Source organism: Triticum aestivum, chromosome 5A, assembly GCF_018294505.1.
Source record: "Triticum aestivum cultivar Chinese Spring chromosome 5A, IWGSC CS RefSeq v2.1, whole genome shotgun sequence".
NCBI classification, from domain to species: domain Eukaryota; kingdom Viridiplantae; phylum Streptophyta; class Magnoliopsida; order Poales; family Poaceae; genus Triticum; species Triticum aestivum.
Window position 1 is genome coordinate 549,544,518 of NC_057806.1, and position 12,193 is coordinate 549,556,710.

General features: G+C 41.3%; 1 protein-coding gene and 1 non-coding gene across 2 annotated transcripts; both read right to left on the bottom strand.

The window, feature by feature from the left end:
* Positions 1-304: 304 nt before the first annotated feature.
* LOC123109234 (small nucleolar RNA R16) lies at positions 305-387 on the bottom strand. The gene has a single exon (XR_006452517.1). It is a non-coding gene; the product is annotated as a small nucleolar RNA R16 (small nucleolar RNA).
* An 890-nt stretch (positions 388-1,277) lies between these two features.
* On the bottom strand, positions 1,278-9,004 carry LOC123101525 (ankyrin-3-like). The gene is made up of 11 exons (XM_044522934.1): positions 8,920-9,004; positions 8,671-8,817; positions 8,426-8,557; positions 8,175-8,320; positions 7,921-8,007; positions 7,586-7,714; positions 5,204-5,356; positions 2,364-2,465; positions 1,661-1,831; positions 1,483-1,562; positions 1,278-1,323 (listed from the first exon to the last, which is right to left on the bottom strand). The coding sequence occupies exons 1-11, from the start codon at positions 9,002-9,004 to the stop codon at positions 1,278-1,280; spliced, it is 1,278 nt and encodes a 425-aa protein (XP_044378869.1).
* Between the last annotated feature and the right edge of the window lie 3,189 nt (positions 9,005-12,193).

The window sequence follows — 12,193 nt, forward strand, 5'->3', positions numbered from 1 at the left end:
ATTTTACCATGTAGTAAGCCAAAACACTAACGATATGATTGCTTGTTCAAAAATATTTATCTTTATTGTATGTTTATAATGCTGAAGATTAGAACTCTAGTACGTTAAATAGATTATGAGAATCAACATTTGAAATCTTTCCATATTTTTTATGTCCCATTTAAAATGCTATTGCCCCATTAACAACACACTTCAAAACAGACACATTTATAGATTTTAGTGGACTTGAAAGCAAACATAATTAAAGCCAACCTACAGCCTACCAAAATGATGTATGAATGTAGTTAAAAAGAACTTAAAGATGGGTAGCATGAGATAAATAAGCGAAGATTTGTAAGCATATTATAGATTAAGTGTCCAACATAATATTTCACATCATTTGCCACTTTAGACTACACAGGAACATTGATAAAATGTGCACCGAGAAAAAAAAAATAGACAGAGCACGCTAACGCAAGGCATCAGAGATAAGAAAAGGTTATTAGTCCACACCTGGAAGTATCCATCGAGACTACATGATATATATTCAACATGCCAACAAGAAAAGTCGAAGAATCTAAATTTTGATGATTGAAAACATTACCCCCTTCTTCCCAAAATATAAGGCGCGCTTGAATTTTTCCGGTCTTCATCACACAACTTTGACTATGATTTTCACTTATTGTATTTCTACAAAATAAATTTGAAGACATATGAAATTGTACTGTTTGGCAAGATATACACGACAATGCCATTTATACATGTGCCAACCAAATCATTCTTTTGACTGGTAGTATGTTCATGTGCCAACCAAATCATTATTGAACAATAGGTTTGGCCGAGTTGAGCCCACGACCATGGGAGTGACTTAGGTGTGAATGAACACGGGCACATAGCCGGCTACATGGGACACCAACAAGATCCTACTTAATTTATGCGGTTGACAAGCCACGCTGCTTGCGTCCTTAGTAGTTACCAATAACAATGGATTTTCACACTGATACTATAATTGAAGGCAAGCAACACGTATCCTTCTCTCGGTGCAATCTTCTTCAGAAGCAGAATTGAAGTCATACTGAGATACCCATAGCATAGCATATTAGGCACAAGCTGTTGCACATTTCAAGGGTTTTGTCTCTCAAAATAGATTCCAGATTACTGAAACTAAGTCAAGCAACTACAAAAACACAAACAAGGGGTCTAGTAGCAAACAACGAAACAAATGGTCCAGTACGACAGGAGAGTCACATGATAGGTGGACAGCATCCCCTTTTACGAATACAAGTTTATATGCCATCTCAAGGTTTCTTATCTCCAGAGCGAGCAGCAGACTCCATGGCCTCCCTGCAATCCACAAGAGTGAAATGCGCGAGTGAGAATAATTTCACAGATTTTTTAGCTCAGTGGAAAGAGCTCCGATTTACATGTTTATCTTCCTCCTTAGACAATGTACTAATTCAATAGGATAACAAGTATGTAAACTAGCAAATGCATCTTCGTTACCCTAGAGCTTTCTTGATCTCGTCGCTCTCAGGTTCACGTTTCAGTGCTTCCTGGAATGCATCAGCTGCTCCTTGGTAATTCTGTACACACACAAAAAAAATACAACAGGAGGTTGATGGCTTGATGCAGGTAAGTGAAACTGAATCAGACTGCGTTTCCGAGGCTAGATATGCCATACCTCCATGAATGTGAGAGCTGTACCCTCACGGAACCATCCCTTGCACCAATCAGGCTGAAGTTTTCTGCAGTATTGAGCATCTGACAAGGCTCTTTCCCATTCCCTCATCTGCAGCCAGCAAGCGCTCCGGTTGGAAAACATGGTGGCATCAGATGGGTCTATCTCAATCACCTGCATCAACAACCAGCATGCATGAGACAACCAGCATGCATGAAATCAGTTTCGCAGGATCCTTTCATTAGTTCAACATATCTACTGATGGCTTTTTTCCATTCTCTTTTGGTAAGTTTGGATCTTGTAAACGCTGCAATAACTAATTGAGGGCTGTGTGCATCAATCGATGCAAAGGCCGGGGCTGTTACCCCCTAATAAAATAAGAATAGTCCTGATTTAACCAAAGGCGAGATCAAATATTTAGTGTGACATTTTAGTCACGATATGGAATGCAGAGTAATTACTTTTCCTGCCATCTGATGTAAGGCAGCCATCCTTCTCCAAATATTTAAAAATAAAAATCAACTAACCTATGAACAATTCATATTTCTAATAACTAGTACTCCCTCCGTAAACTAATATAAGATGTTTTGGATCACTAAAGTAGTGATCTAAAACGTCTTCTATTACTTTACAGAGTAGTATGGATGCAAGAGAATAACTTAAGAAATCACATTTTGTGGTGTGCATCTGATGTTTCAAAACTCACCCGTCCAAAGAAGTACAGTGCGGCATGGTAGTCCTCCTTTGCAAATGCAGCCCTCCCTCGTGACTTCAAAGCAGTTATTTTTCCTTCTCCAGGAACTGGATCCTGAAGACAGTATCACAGCCATAGCGAATTTCAAATTCAATAAGCATAAGTATTGCAGTTGGAAAGCATGTATAAAATCTCTTTGACCTGAATTCCTTAGTTTAGAATCATGATTATTGGTTTCCAGTTCAAATTTACAAATTCCACGGGTGAAGTGCTGTCCAACCAACATAACTGAAATTCACCCTTAATACTCGCTATTAAATAAAACTACCAAGTTGACACACATAATTTTAGAATATACTCTCTTTTCTGATCTACTGGTTGTTATGTATTTAAGAGCCACACTTACCAAGATCTACTGATTAGGAGATTTTCAAATTTATCTCCATTTTTATCGTACTATACTTTTATGATATAATTGTTAGATGTGAGAATTTCTATATTATGGTTGATTTAGCAGGATTATATCTTTGAGATATTACACTAACAGTATTTGATGACTAAAAATATGCAGCATGTGATTTCCAATAAAGTTAATTACCTATGTAAAAAATTTGAACTTCTTTACGTCTTATAAAATCAATCTCAATCTCAGTATTAGCTGCAATATCTAATATGGCATGGGAGGCATGGAATTGCGGATCAACCTCTGGCATATAGCTTAGATATCTAATGAGGATGTTAGGCCCATGTTTTCTTCATGCCCGCGTAAATCCTAGTGGTTGGTGACAATTTCATACTGAATAAGGTTTCCTGCCATCATCACCCTGCATCGGTCCTCCATATGGACCAATTGGTTCTCACGACTTGTGTATTCCTTGTTTTTTTGTAGTTTAGTGATATGGAGCATTTGTTTGGCGGCCTGAGTTTTAACAGGATCTTAGGGGCCCACTCCTTGAGATGGGCGGCTCATGTGGCTGTTCAATCATGGCAGGTTAGTCTATTGCAGGTTAGATCTTCTATAGTGTAATCGCTGGAGATATGGATAGATGTCAAGATGAGTAGGAAGAATATAGTGATATTGACTTTGAGGGACCTTCATCCAGCATTCGGATGACCTTCATTGTTGTTATTTGCATCAGTTTGTTTCAATCCAAAATTGTGTAGACACTGTTCCTAGAAACATGTCACTTCTGTAGGCTTTACTTTTTATATGCATATGTCAAGAGAAATAATAAAAATTATACTACGTAAATATTTTTCATGCCAACTTTTTTGCCCATTTTAGCAATGTGGATTGTTTATACATTTTAATAGGAAGAATTAATGAATAGAGATACAATATACCATTGTTTAGGATGACAAGTATTAACGAATAAAAATAAAATATACTATTGTTTAGTGCAGGTTTGTGGAGTGAACAAACACATGGTCGTGGAAAGCAGAAAGGAACAAGGATACATGGATGAAGGGGTAGTATTCAATGACACAATCAAAGCTCACGAGTATGTATTCATACTTCTGGGTTCGCTTTTTAGATCCATATATAAACTATTACTGACAACATATGTAAGTAATTTCTGTGCTTTGAATAGAGAGAAAAAAAAAACTACAGGCTATACTTCAATGTAGTTAGAAAAGATCTACATGCCTGATGCTAGATTTGTTAGTTATTTGCGCACACACAGTGGCGGAGCCAGCATAGACTCGTTGGGTTCAGTTGAACCCAACGATCTTTTTGCCGCAGGTACAAGCGTACAGGTTTTCTTGGGTATGAACCCATTATGAAATGATGGATGAACCCATTAAATCAGAATTCTTCAACGTAAAACAGACAATCAAAAGCCCAAAAGCCCACAACTTGTAAACTGGCTCCATGCCTAGGCCTGTCAGTACGTCGATTCTCTTACCTTCTAAAAAAAAACTTCTAAAAAAAAGTACGTCGATTCTCTCATACGATCACAATGTACTTGGCAGTTGGCGGCCGCAAAGCATCTTTCGTGTTTGGCTGTTTGGTTAAACTGATCTTTTGGCAACTCGGATGAACAAGACGATCTCTCTCCGGTTCGGATGTTTGGAGTTCCACCATCGATCTAGCACACCAGCTGCAGAGCGGCAAGCCGGCCATTGTAATCCAGATTGAAGTAATGAATTACATCTCCTCTCTCTTATGTATTCTTTTTTGACCTAGTTTTCTATTAGTTTATCTCCTGTACTTTGATTAATCTTGGTTATTATTTTTTTAACCTGGCCGACCCCCTTTCCAATTTTCCATTGCAAAGAACGAAAATACATTGGTTGGAGTTAATCCTATGTTACAATATTTTTCTAAAGGAAACTTGATCACCAGATCCAGATAATTATGCAGGACCTTCAAGGTCAGTCGTTGGAGGCAGGCAAGGTGCATCAAATGTTTATGTTAAGAAATTAGTTTTAGCTTTGCCTCAAAAAAAAAAAATTTAGCACCGACCCTATACTTTCCTTTGCTCGCTCCAGTGATGTTTTTGTTCTTCTACCAGGGCTCAGCTATTTTGGCCTAGCCTAAAAAACGCTTTTATGATCTGGATAATCAGAAGATAATCATTAGATTATACAGAGATTAGACGAAAATATTTAACCATGGGAGGCCACCGCTTAATTTTATCAGCCGGTATGTCATGTGCTCTTCGATTTTTAATGTACCACAATATGTGTGAAGTAATATTGTATTTAATTCATTTTGTAGTTTTTGAGTGCACACTCTTAGTGTAACATGGTGTAAATTAGACATTACACTTCTATCAAATCATCACAATGAATTAATGAATGAACCCAATGACTAGATTTTCTGGCTCCGCCCCTGCGCACACATATACCTGACGTCTGATAAGTGGAGATTCCATCGTTCTAATTATCCCATCAACTGTCCAATATGGCAAGGATGGAACTTGTCTTGTCTTGGAAAACAGAATTTTGACAAGGTCACGTCGACCACACTTTGCTGCTAATTTGATTGGAATATCCCCACCCTATATTACAACAAAAGGACAGGGAGATGTAATATAATCCAGCATGAATGAAATGGGATCATAACAATGAGGTGTTATTTTACCAGAAAACATAAGTAAATAAAAAGAGATATTCCTACGTACATCCCAACTAATGGCAGTATTAAGTATTGTCAAACGAATAAAAATAACTATTCAATAGTAAAACTACATCCACTTATGTTCTTGTTAGCAAGATCAAGTACTAAAATCACCCTATCTTGGCATAGAGATAAACCGTCAAGAGTAGATCCCCTCTTATAAGTTCTACTCCCTCCGTAAACTAATATAAAAGCATTTAGATCACTACTTTAGTTATCTAAACGCTCTTATATTAGTTTACAGAGGGAGTAATCAATACTACCTCCGTCCGGGTTTATTAAGCCCCCTCGTATTTTGGGACAAACTTTGACCATCTATTTGACTAACAAAATGCAAAGTATATATGTTACAAAAAGTATATTCTGGATATGCATTCGAAAGAGGTTTCCAACGGTGTAATTTTTGTCGCATATAGTTTACATTTTATTAGTTAAATATGTGGTCAAACTTTAGACCAAAATAAGATGCATGGGGCCTAATAAACACGGACGGAGGGGGTAATAATCATGTGTTATGATACTTCATTATGCCAAACCATGGCACAGATACCTATATCACTGGAGCTGCAAATCAATACATATGCACAATTCAAATTAATCATTATTTTGGGCATCAAGTTTTGAAGTGTGAATTTATCAAAAATCAGGCTCCATGGAGCCTGAGATCCAAAAGCAATTTCCACCTTATTTTTTTTGAAATGGAGGCAAAAATATTTGCCTCATCGATTAATTAAGAAGAAGAGAGTTGTCCGGTTAATTTACGGAAAACCAGGCAAAACCGATACAGACTCCCAAATACGGACTACTCGCAAAGTACGAAACACCAAAACCGCTCAAGCGACCCTCTAAACAAGCAACAACCGCAACCCTCAATACTTGTAGAACACAATGAAACTCCTAGCGAGCACACCAACGAAAACTGACCACCCTCCATCATGAACCCACAGACGCCTTTCGGATGGCGCCACACTTCTTGTTTTTCTTCTTCTTTGGTTTCTCCTTAGTTGACTTCTTCTTTGGAGGGTCACTTGTCTTGCCAGATGTCGGCTGATGAGCCACCCATTTGTCAAGAAAATCATAAAACTCATTGAATTTCTTAGTTTCGTTTTCATCAACCAAGACACTGCCAGGAGCCGACATCAACACACTGACCGCATCAACAACCTCAACCAAAGGAATCACCGACGCAACCTCATCGACCACAGGAACCGCCAACACGATGGACTCAGGCACCTTCAGTTGCTCACATGACTTTGGCAACACATGCCCCTCACACGAGGCCGCCAATGAGACCACCTCCAAATGCTCTACAGAGAGAGGCGAACCAGGGCTAAGACATAGCTCTCGTAGCTCGGGCATGACCTGCAACACCGGAGATTCAAGCACGACAATCGACTCGCCTGAGAGTGACGATGAACCGTTCTCAACACGAGGGGAGAGACATCCATATAACTCTTGCCTCCCTTCCTCCATAGAGCCAACATCTTCCACGCCAGAAGGGCATGACATCGGAGTGGTCTGCGACCTAGCCGGTGCAAGGGAGAGCCTGCTAAGAGCAGCCTCCGCCCGCTCGAGAAAGCTCTGAACCCGTGCCAGACAACTCTGCAACAATGTTGTCTGATCGGCCAGAGAGGACCGCAACATCATATCGGGTGGGGTTGCTGAGCCAACGGGAGCAGAGACGACGGACGCCCAAGACCCATGGTGAATCGCCTTGGAAGGGAGCACGGATTTCATTGCACCCTTACATGAAGCTAGAGCAGGATGGCACTTCCACCTTATTATATACTCCCTCTGTTTACTATTACAAGATGCTGTGACATATTTCTGATTCGGATGTATCGATAGGTGCATTTTAGTGTGTTTGTTCACTCATTTCAGTTTGTATATATAGTCTATATAGAAATTAAATATCCAAAACATCTTATATTTAGGAACAGAGGGATTAGAAATTTAGATTGAGAATTTAATTTATACAAAGCATTGCTGTCTATCCCTACCTTAGGTTCAGACGACCACTCAACCACATGGGATATGCAAGCAAGACCCTAAATTAAAAAGTTTAAAATCCCAGTACAGAAAAGGAAACAAACATAAGAGTCAAATTAACCTCGGCAGGAATATTAGGGTCTGCCCCAGCCTCAAGCAAGAACTTGACAATATCTGTCCAGCCAGACTCCACTGCATACGTTAGGGGAGTCGGCCCGCGGTATGAGTTACCGTTGACATCAGCACCAGCCTATTATTTTGAAAATACATAACAGAAAGTAAGCAAATGATGAAGCAGCAATCATATGCACGAGACTGTAAGATGAACCAAACTACCAAAGTAGTAAGGCTGCTTTGGTGGCTTGCATTATCCTATACTAGGCTTACTAGCTAACACAAGAGTTTGGACAGGCACAAGAAATACTCAAGTTACGTGTGGTGAATGAGTTACTGGACCTCAATCAGTAGCCTCATGCATTTGAGAGATTTCTCACAGCATGCCAGCATGAGTGGTGATACGTTATCATCCATAAGTATGTTGGGCTGATTTTTTTTCCAAAACAGAAAAAAAGAGTCAGATCTGATCAGATGGCAGAATTAATAATAATAATAATAATAATAAAGAAACTGCCCACCAAGAGAATGCTGCCGCAAGATTCAGAAATATGCATGCAATTCGGTTATACTGAGTTCAGATTTCAGAAACATACATCAGCACCATGCTCCAGCAGAATCTTCATAGCCTGATGCTGCCCCCTAGAAGCAGCCGCATGCAATGGCGTCCCGACATAAACCACGAGCATAATGTTCACAGGAATTCCTTGGGACAGCAGCAGCTCTAAAGGCTCGCATAGCCCTGGTGTGGAGGGGCAACAAATTAAGATCCGAAGTAGATTTTTTGCAGGCAATTAAGATCTTCCTTGAATATCTTAGACTGAAGACTAGAGTGAGGCAAAATCACCTCTGCCAGCTGCAATGTGCAGCATCGTCAAGCCTTGGGCAGTCGCCTTTTTTGGGTTAGCGCCATGATCGATAAGGTACTTCATAATCTGTGCGTTCCCGGCGTATAGAGCGCAGCTCAAAGGTGTCTTACCTGCAAGAAAAGAAAAGAGATGAAATGAGATCCGATAATACTGACATGCACAGACAAACATGTTACTAATCTGCCATGCATCCATCGATAGAACCAACTCTCACAGCACGCACCTGTGGTGGTCGCTGAGTTGACACCAAGCCCTACTTCCTCTATCAAGAACTTGCAGCACTCCAGGCAACCCTTGTCGGCAGCCAGATGCAGCGCGCTAGCCCCTTCCACGTCCTTGGCTCCCCGCAAGTCCGTCCGCTCCGCCATTTCTATCAAGGAGAGCATTATTGTAAGCAGAGAGAGAGAGAGAGAGAGAGAGAGAGAGAGAGAGAGAGAGAGAGAGAAAGAGAGAGAGAGAGAGATGCAGTTACCCTTGAGGGTGCGCAGGTCGCCATCGCGGGCGGCTTGGAGGGCGATGTGGTTCTGGACATGGACGCGGGAAGAGGAAGAGGCCATGGTGGAGGCAGAACTTGGGCGGACGGGTGAGTGTTGTGTGGAGTTTGAAGTTGGGATGGGGGAAGGGAACATCCTCCCTCCTTCCATCTATATAGGGCCTAATATGTTTTTTGAGCCTAACTTTCACCAAATATTAGAGTAATAATATATGACATGCAACTTACACAAAGCACACTGTTAAATTAGTGTGTGAAAGGAGTTTTCAATGATATAATTTTCATATTGTACATGTCATGTACTATTTATCTTGTCAATAGTTAAAGACGGTCTTAAAAACGTATTAGGCCCTATATAGATGGAAGGAGGGAGTAATAACTTGAAGAAGAGGAAGAGACGTCAAGGAAGTGATAGAGTGGGGGGTTAATGAAGGGTAGTAGTTGAGGTGCCAGCCGATATTAATGAAAGGTTCTTTATCGGTTTACCCAACGCGGAGATTTTTGAGTTTGTCATTCCTTGTTTGCACAGTATCCTAGGCTTTAGGATGTTTTCCAATGATATCGCCAGAGTAATAATGCTTAAACATCTTACAAACAGGGCTTCTTGGTTTATAGGATTTGAAAAACCAAACTAGTACTTACTTCACGTTGAAAAGATGTCGTGTGCATAACAACACTATTTGAAAACTTAAGAATATGAAAACACAGGATTAGAATGCCATGACAACTTTTTTTTAAACAGGCTTCCGCCCCGCTTTACATAAGCAACCCCACAATGGAGTAGATGGCTGATGGAGATACCAAATCACGTGAGACGCACACGACTACACTACTGAAAAAGAGTACCACTACAAGAAACATGTTAATACGTGACGGATTTCGGGTGACAGTTTCAAAAAGCGTCATGCACAGACTAGTATGGCCCGCAAGCCCACCTAAGCCCGCCTAAAAAGCCCTAAACCAGTGCCCGTATAAAAGCTAACGCGGAGACACTCCCTTCCCCACTCTTTCTCCTCCTCCGCCGCCGCCCCCATTGGCTTGGCCCTCTCTAGTTCCCGACTTCCTGCCCTGCCCGCGCCGCATCACCGTATCCTCCTTCTCCGCTGCACCGCCGCAGTCCTTCTCCTGCCCCTCCACTGGAACCAACCGGAGAACGCCTGGAAGTGGAGGAAATCCCCGCCTGTCTCTCTACACTAGTAGAAAAATGGTCAAATGTGAAGCACATTAGTGCCGGTTTGTATTTGAGCCGGCACTAATGTATACATTAGTGCTGGTTCCAAGGGATAGCCGGGCCGCTTTCATTAGTACCGGTTCGTGGCGAACCTTTAGCACCGGTTCGTGCCACGAACCGGTACTAATGAGAATGGTGGCAGGATGTTGTCAGAGTGGGGCCCCTCCAGCACCTTTAGTACCGGTTCGTGCCACGAACCGGTACTAAAGGTCGTCCTATATAAACCCTTCGTCCACCAGCACTCTGTTCTTCCCCCTTCCCCTCTCCGGCCCTCTCCTCTGTTCTTCCCTTCTTCCTCTCGAGTTCATCACAAAATTTGCCTAAAATTTGTCAAGATTTGAAGGCCCTCATCCATTCAAATGATCACAAAGGTTAGCAACTTTGTCCTTTCATCTCTCATTGCTAGATTAGCTCTTGCATTGGTTTATATAGTGATTAATTTGTGAGTTTAGTAATTTGGGAGGATATACTAGTATTTGATTTATATGCAATTTGAGGTCAAAAATAACACTTAGTTTGCATATGTAGGTGTGGTTTACTTAGTGCCTTCTAAATCTCCATCGTAGCCACCGTCGATCGCCCGCACCGTCCCGTCGCCGGCACCACCTTGTGGTGAGCCTCTTGTTCATGAAATTTTATATAAAAATTGATGTTTGTGTGATTTGGATATATAGTTACTCGTATAATTATCTTACCCGTACGTTGTTTGTTATACATATAGTGCCATGGTTTTGATATCCGTCCCCGTCGGCCCTAGTCCTTGTTATGATTCGGATGTGGTATGTATATTCTCTTTTAAAACTAGTTGCATTTCATGTTTATGACAAATTATGCCCATCAAGTTGACATAGAAATTTTTTCTAGGAGGTATCTGAACCAGAAATTCCAACCGACCCTATTGCCGAGAGGTTAAATTTAGTTGAAAGAGAAAACGAGTACTTGAAAGAAAAATTGAAAAGAATTGAGGGGGAGAAGATGGAATTGGAGTTGCATGTTGCCGATGTCGTCGATGATCACAAGATCAAGATGGAGAAAATGCGCTTGAAGATTAGAAAGATTAGAAAATATGCCATCGATAGTGAGGCTTGGTATCATTATGCTGTTGGATCCATTGTTACCTTAGTTGCGATCTTGATCGTATTTGTTGTTGCATTTAAATGCTTTAGCTAGAGAGTTATTTGTTTGTTGCATTTAAGTGTTGTATGAACTTTATGTATGAACTTGTATTAATTTGGTCTATTCGGTGTTGTGTAATGAAGATGAGCCGGCAATGGATGTACGATGACCGATGCTCTCCCCAGTTCATTGAGGGCGTGCGTACTTTTCTGCTTGCGGCTGAGGCAAACAAGCGGGCGGATGGTTTTATGCCTTGTCCATGTGCTCGCTGTAAGAATGGTCACAATTACTCTACGTCAAGAACCATTCACGTCCACCTGTTTAAGACCGGTTTCATGCCCCATTATAATGTTTGGACCAAGCACGGAGAAAGAGGGGTTATGATGGAAGACAAGGAAGAAGAAGAGGACGACGACAGCTATCCTGGCCATGGGTTCCCTGAATACGATGATACAACAATGGGGGAAGAAGCTGAGCCGGTAATGCGGGAAGAAGCTGAGCCGGCAATGCGGGAAGAAGCTGAAGAAGAGGCATCAGATGAGCCCGTTGATGATCTAGGTCGGGCCATTGCCGATGCAAGGAGAAACTGCGCAAGTGATTTGGAGAAGAAGAAGTTGCAGCGCATGTTAGAGGATCACAAAAAAATGTTGTACCCGAATTGCGTAGGTGACAAGAAAAAGCTGGGCACCACACTGGAATTGCTGCAATGGAAGGCAGAGAATGGTGTATCTGACAAGGGATTTGGAAAGTTGCTCGTAATGATAAAGGATATGCTTCCAAAGGACAACGAATTGCCCGAAAGTATGTACGAAGCAAAGAAGGTTGTCTGCCCTCTAGGGTTAGAGGTGCAGAAGATACATGCATGCCCTAATGATTGCATCCTCTACCGCGGTGAGTACGAGGATT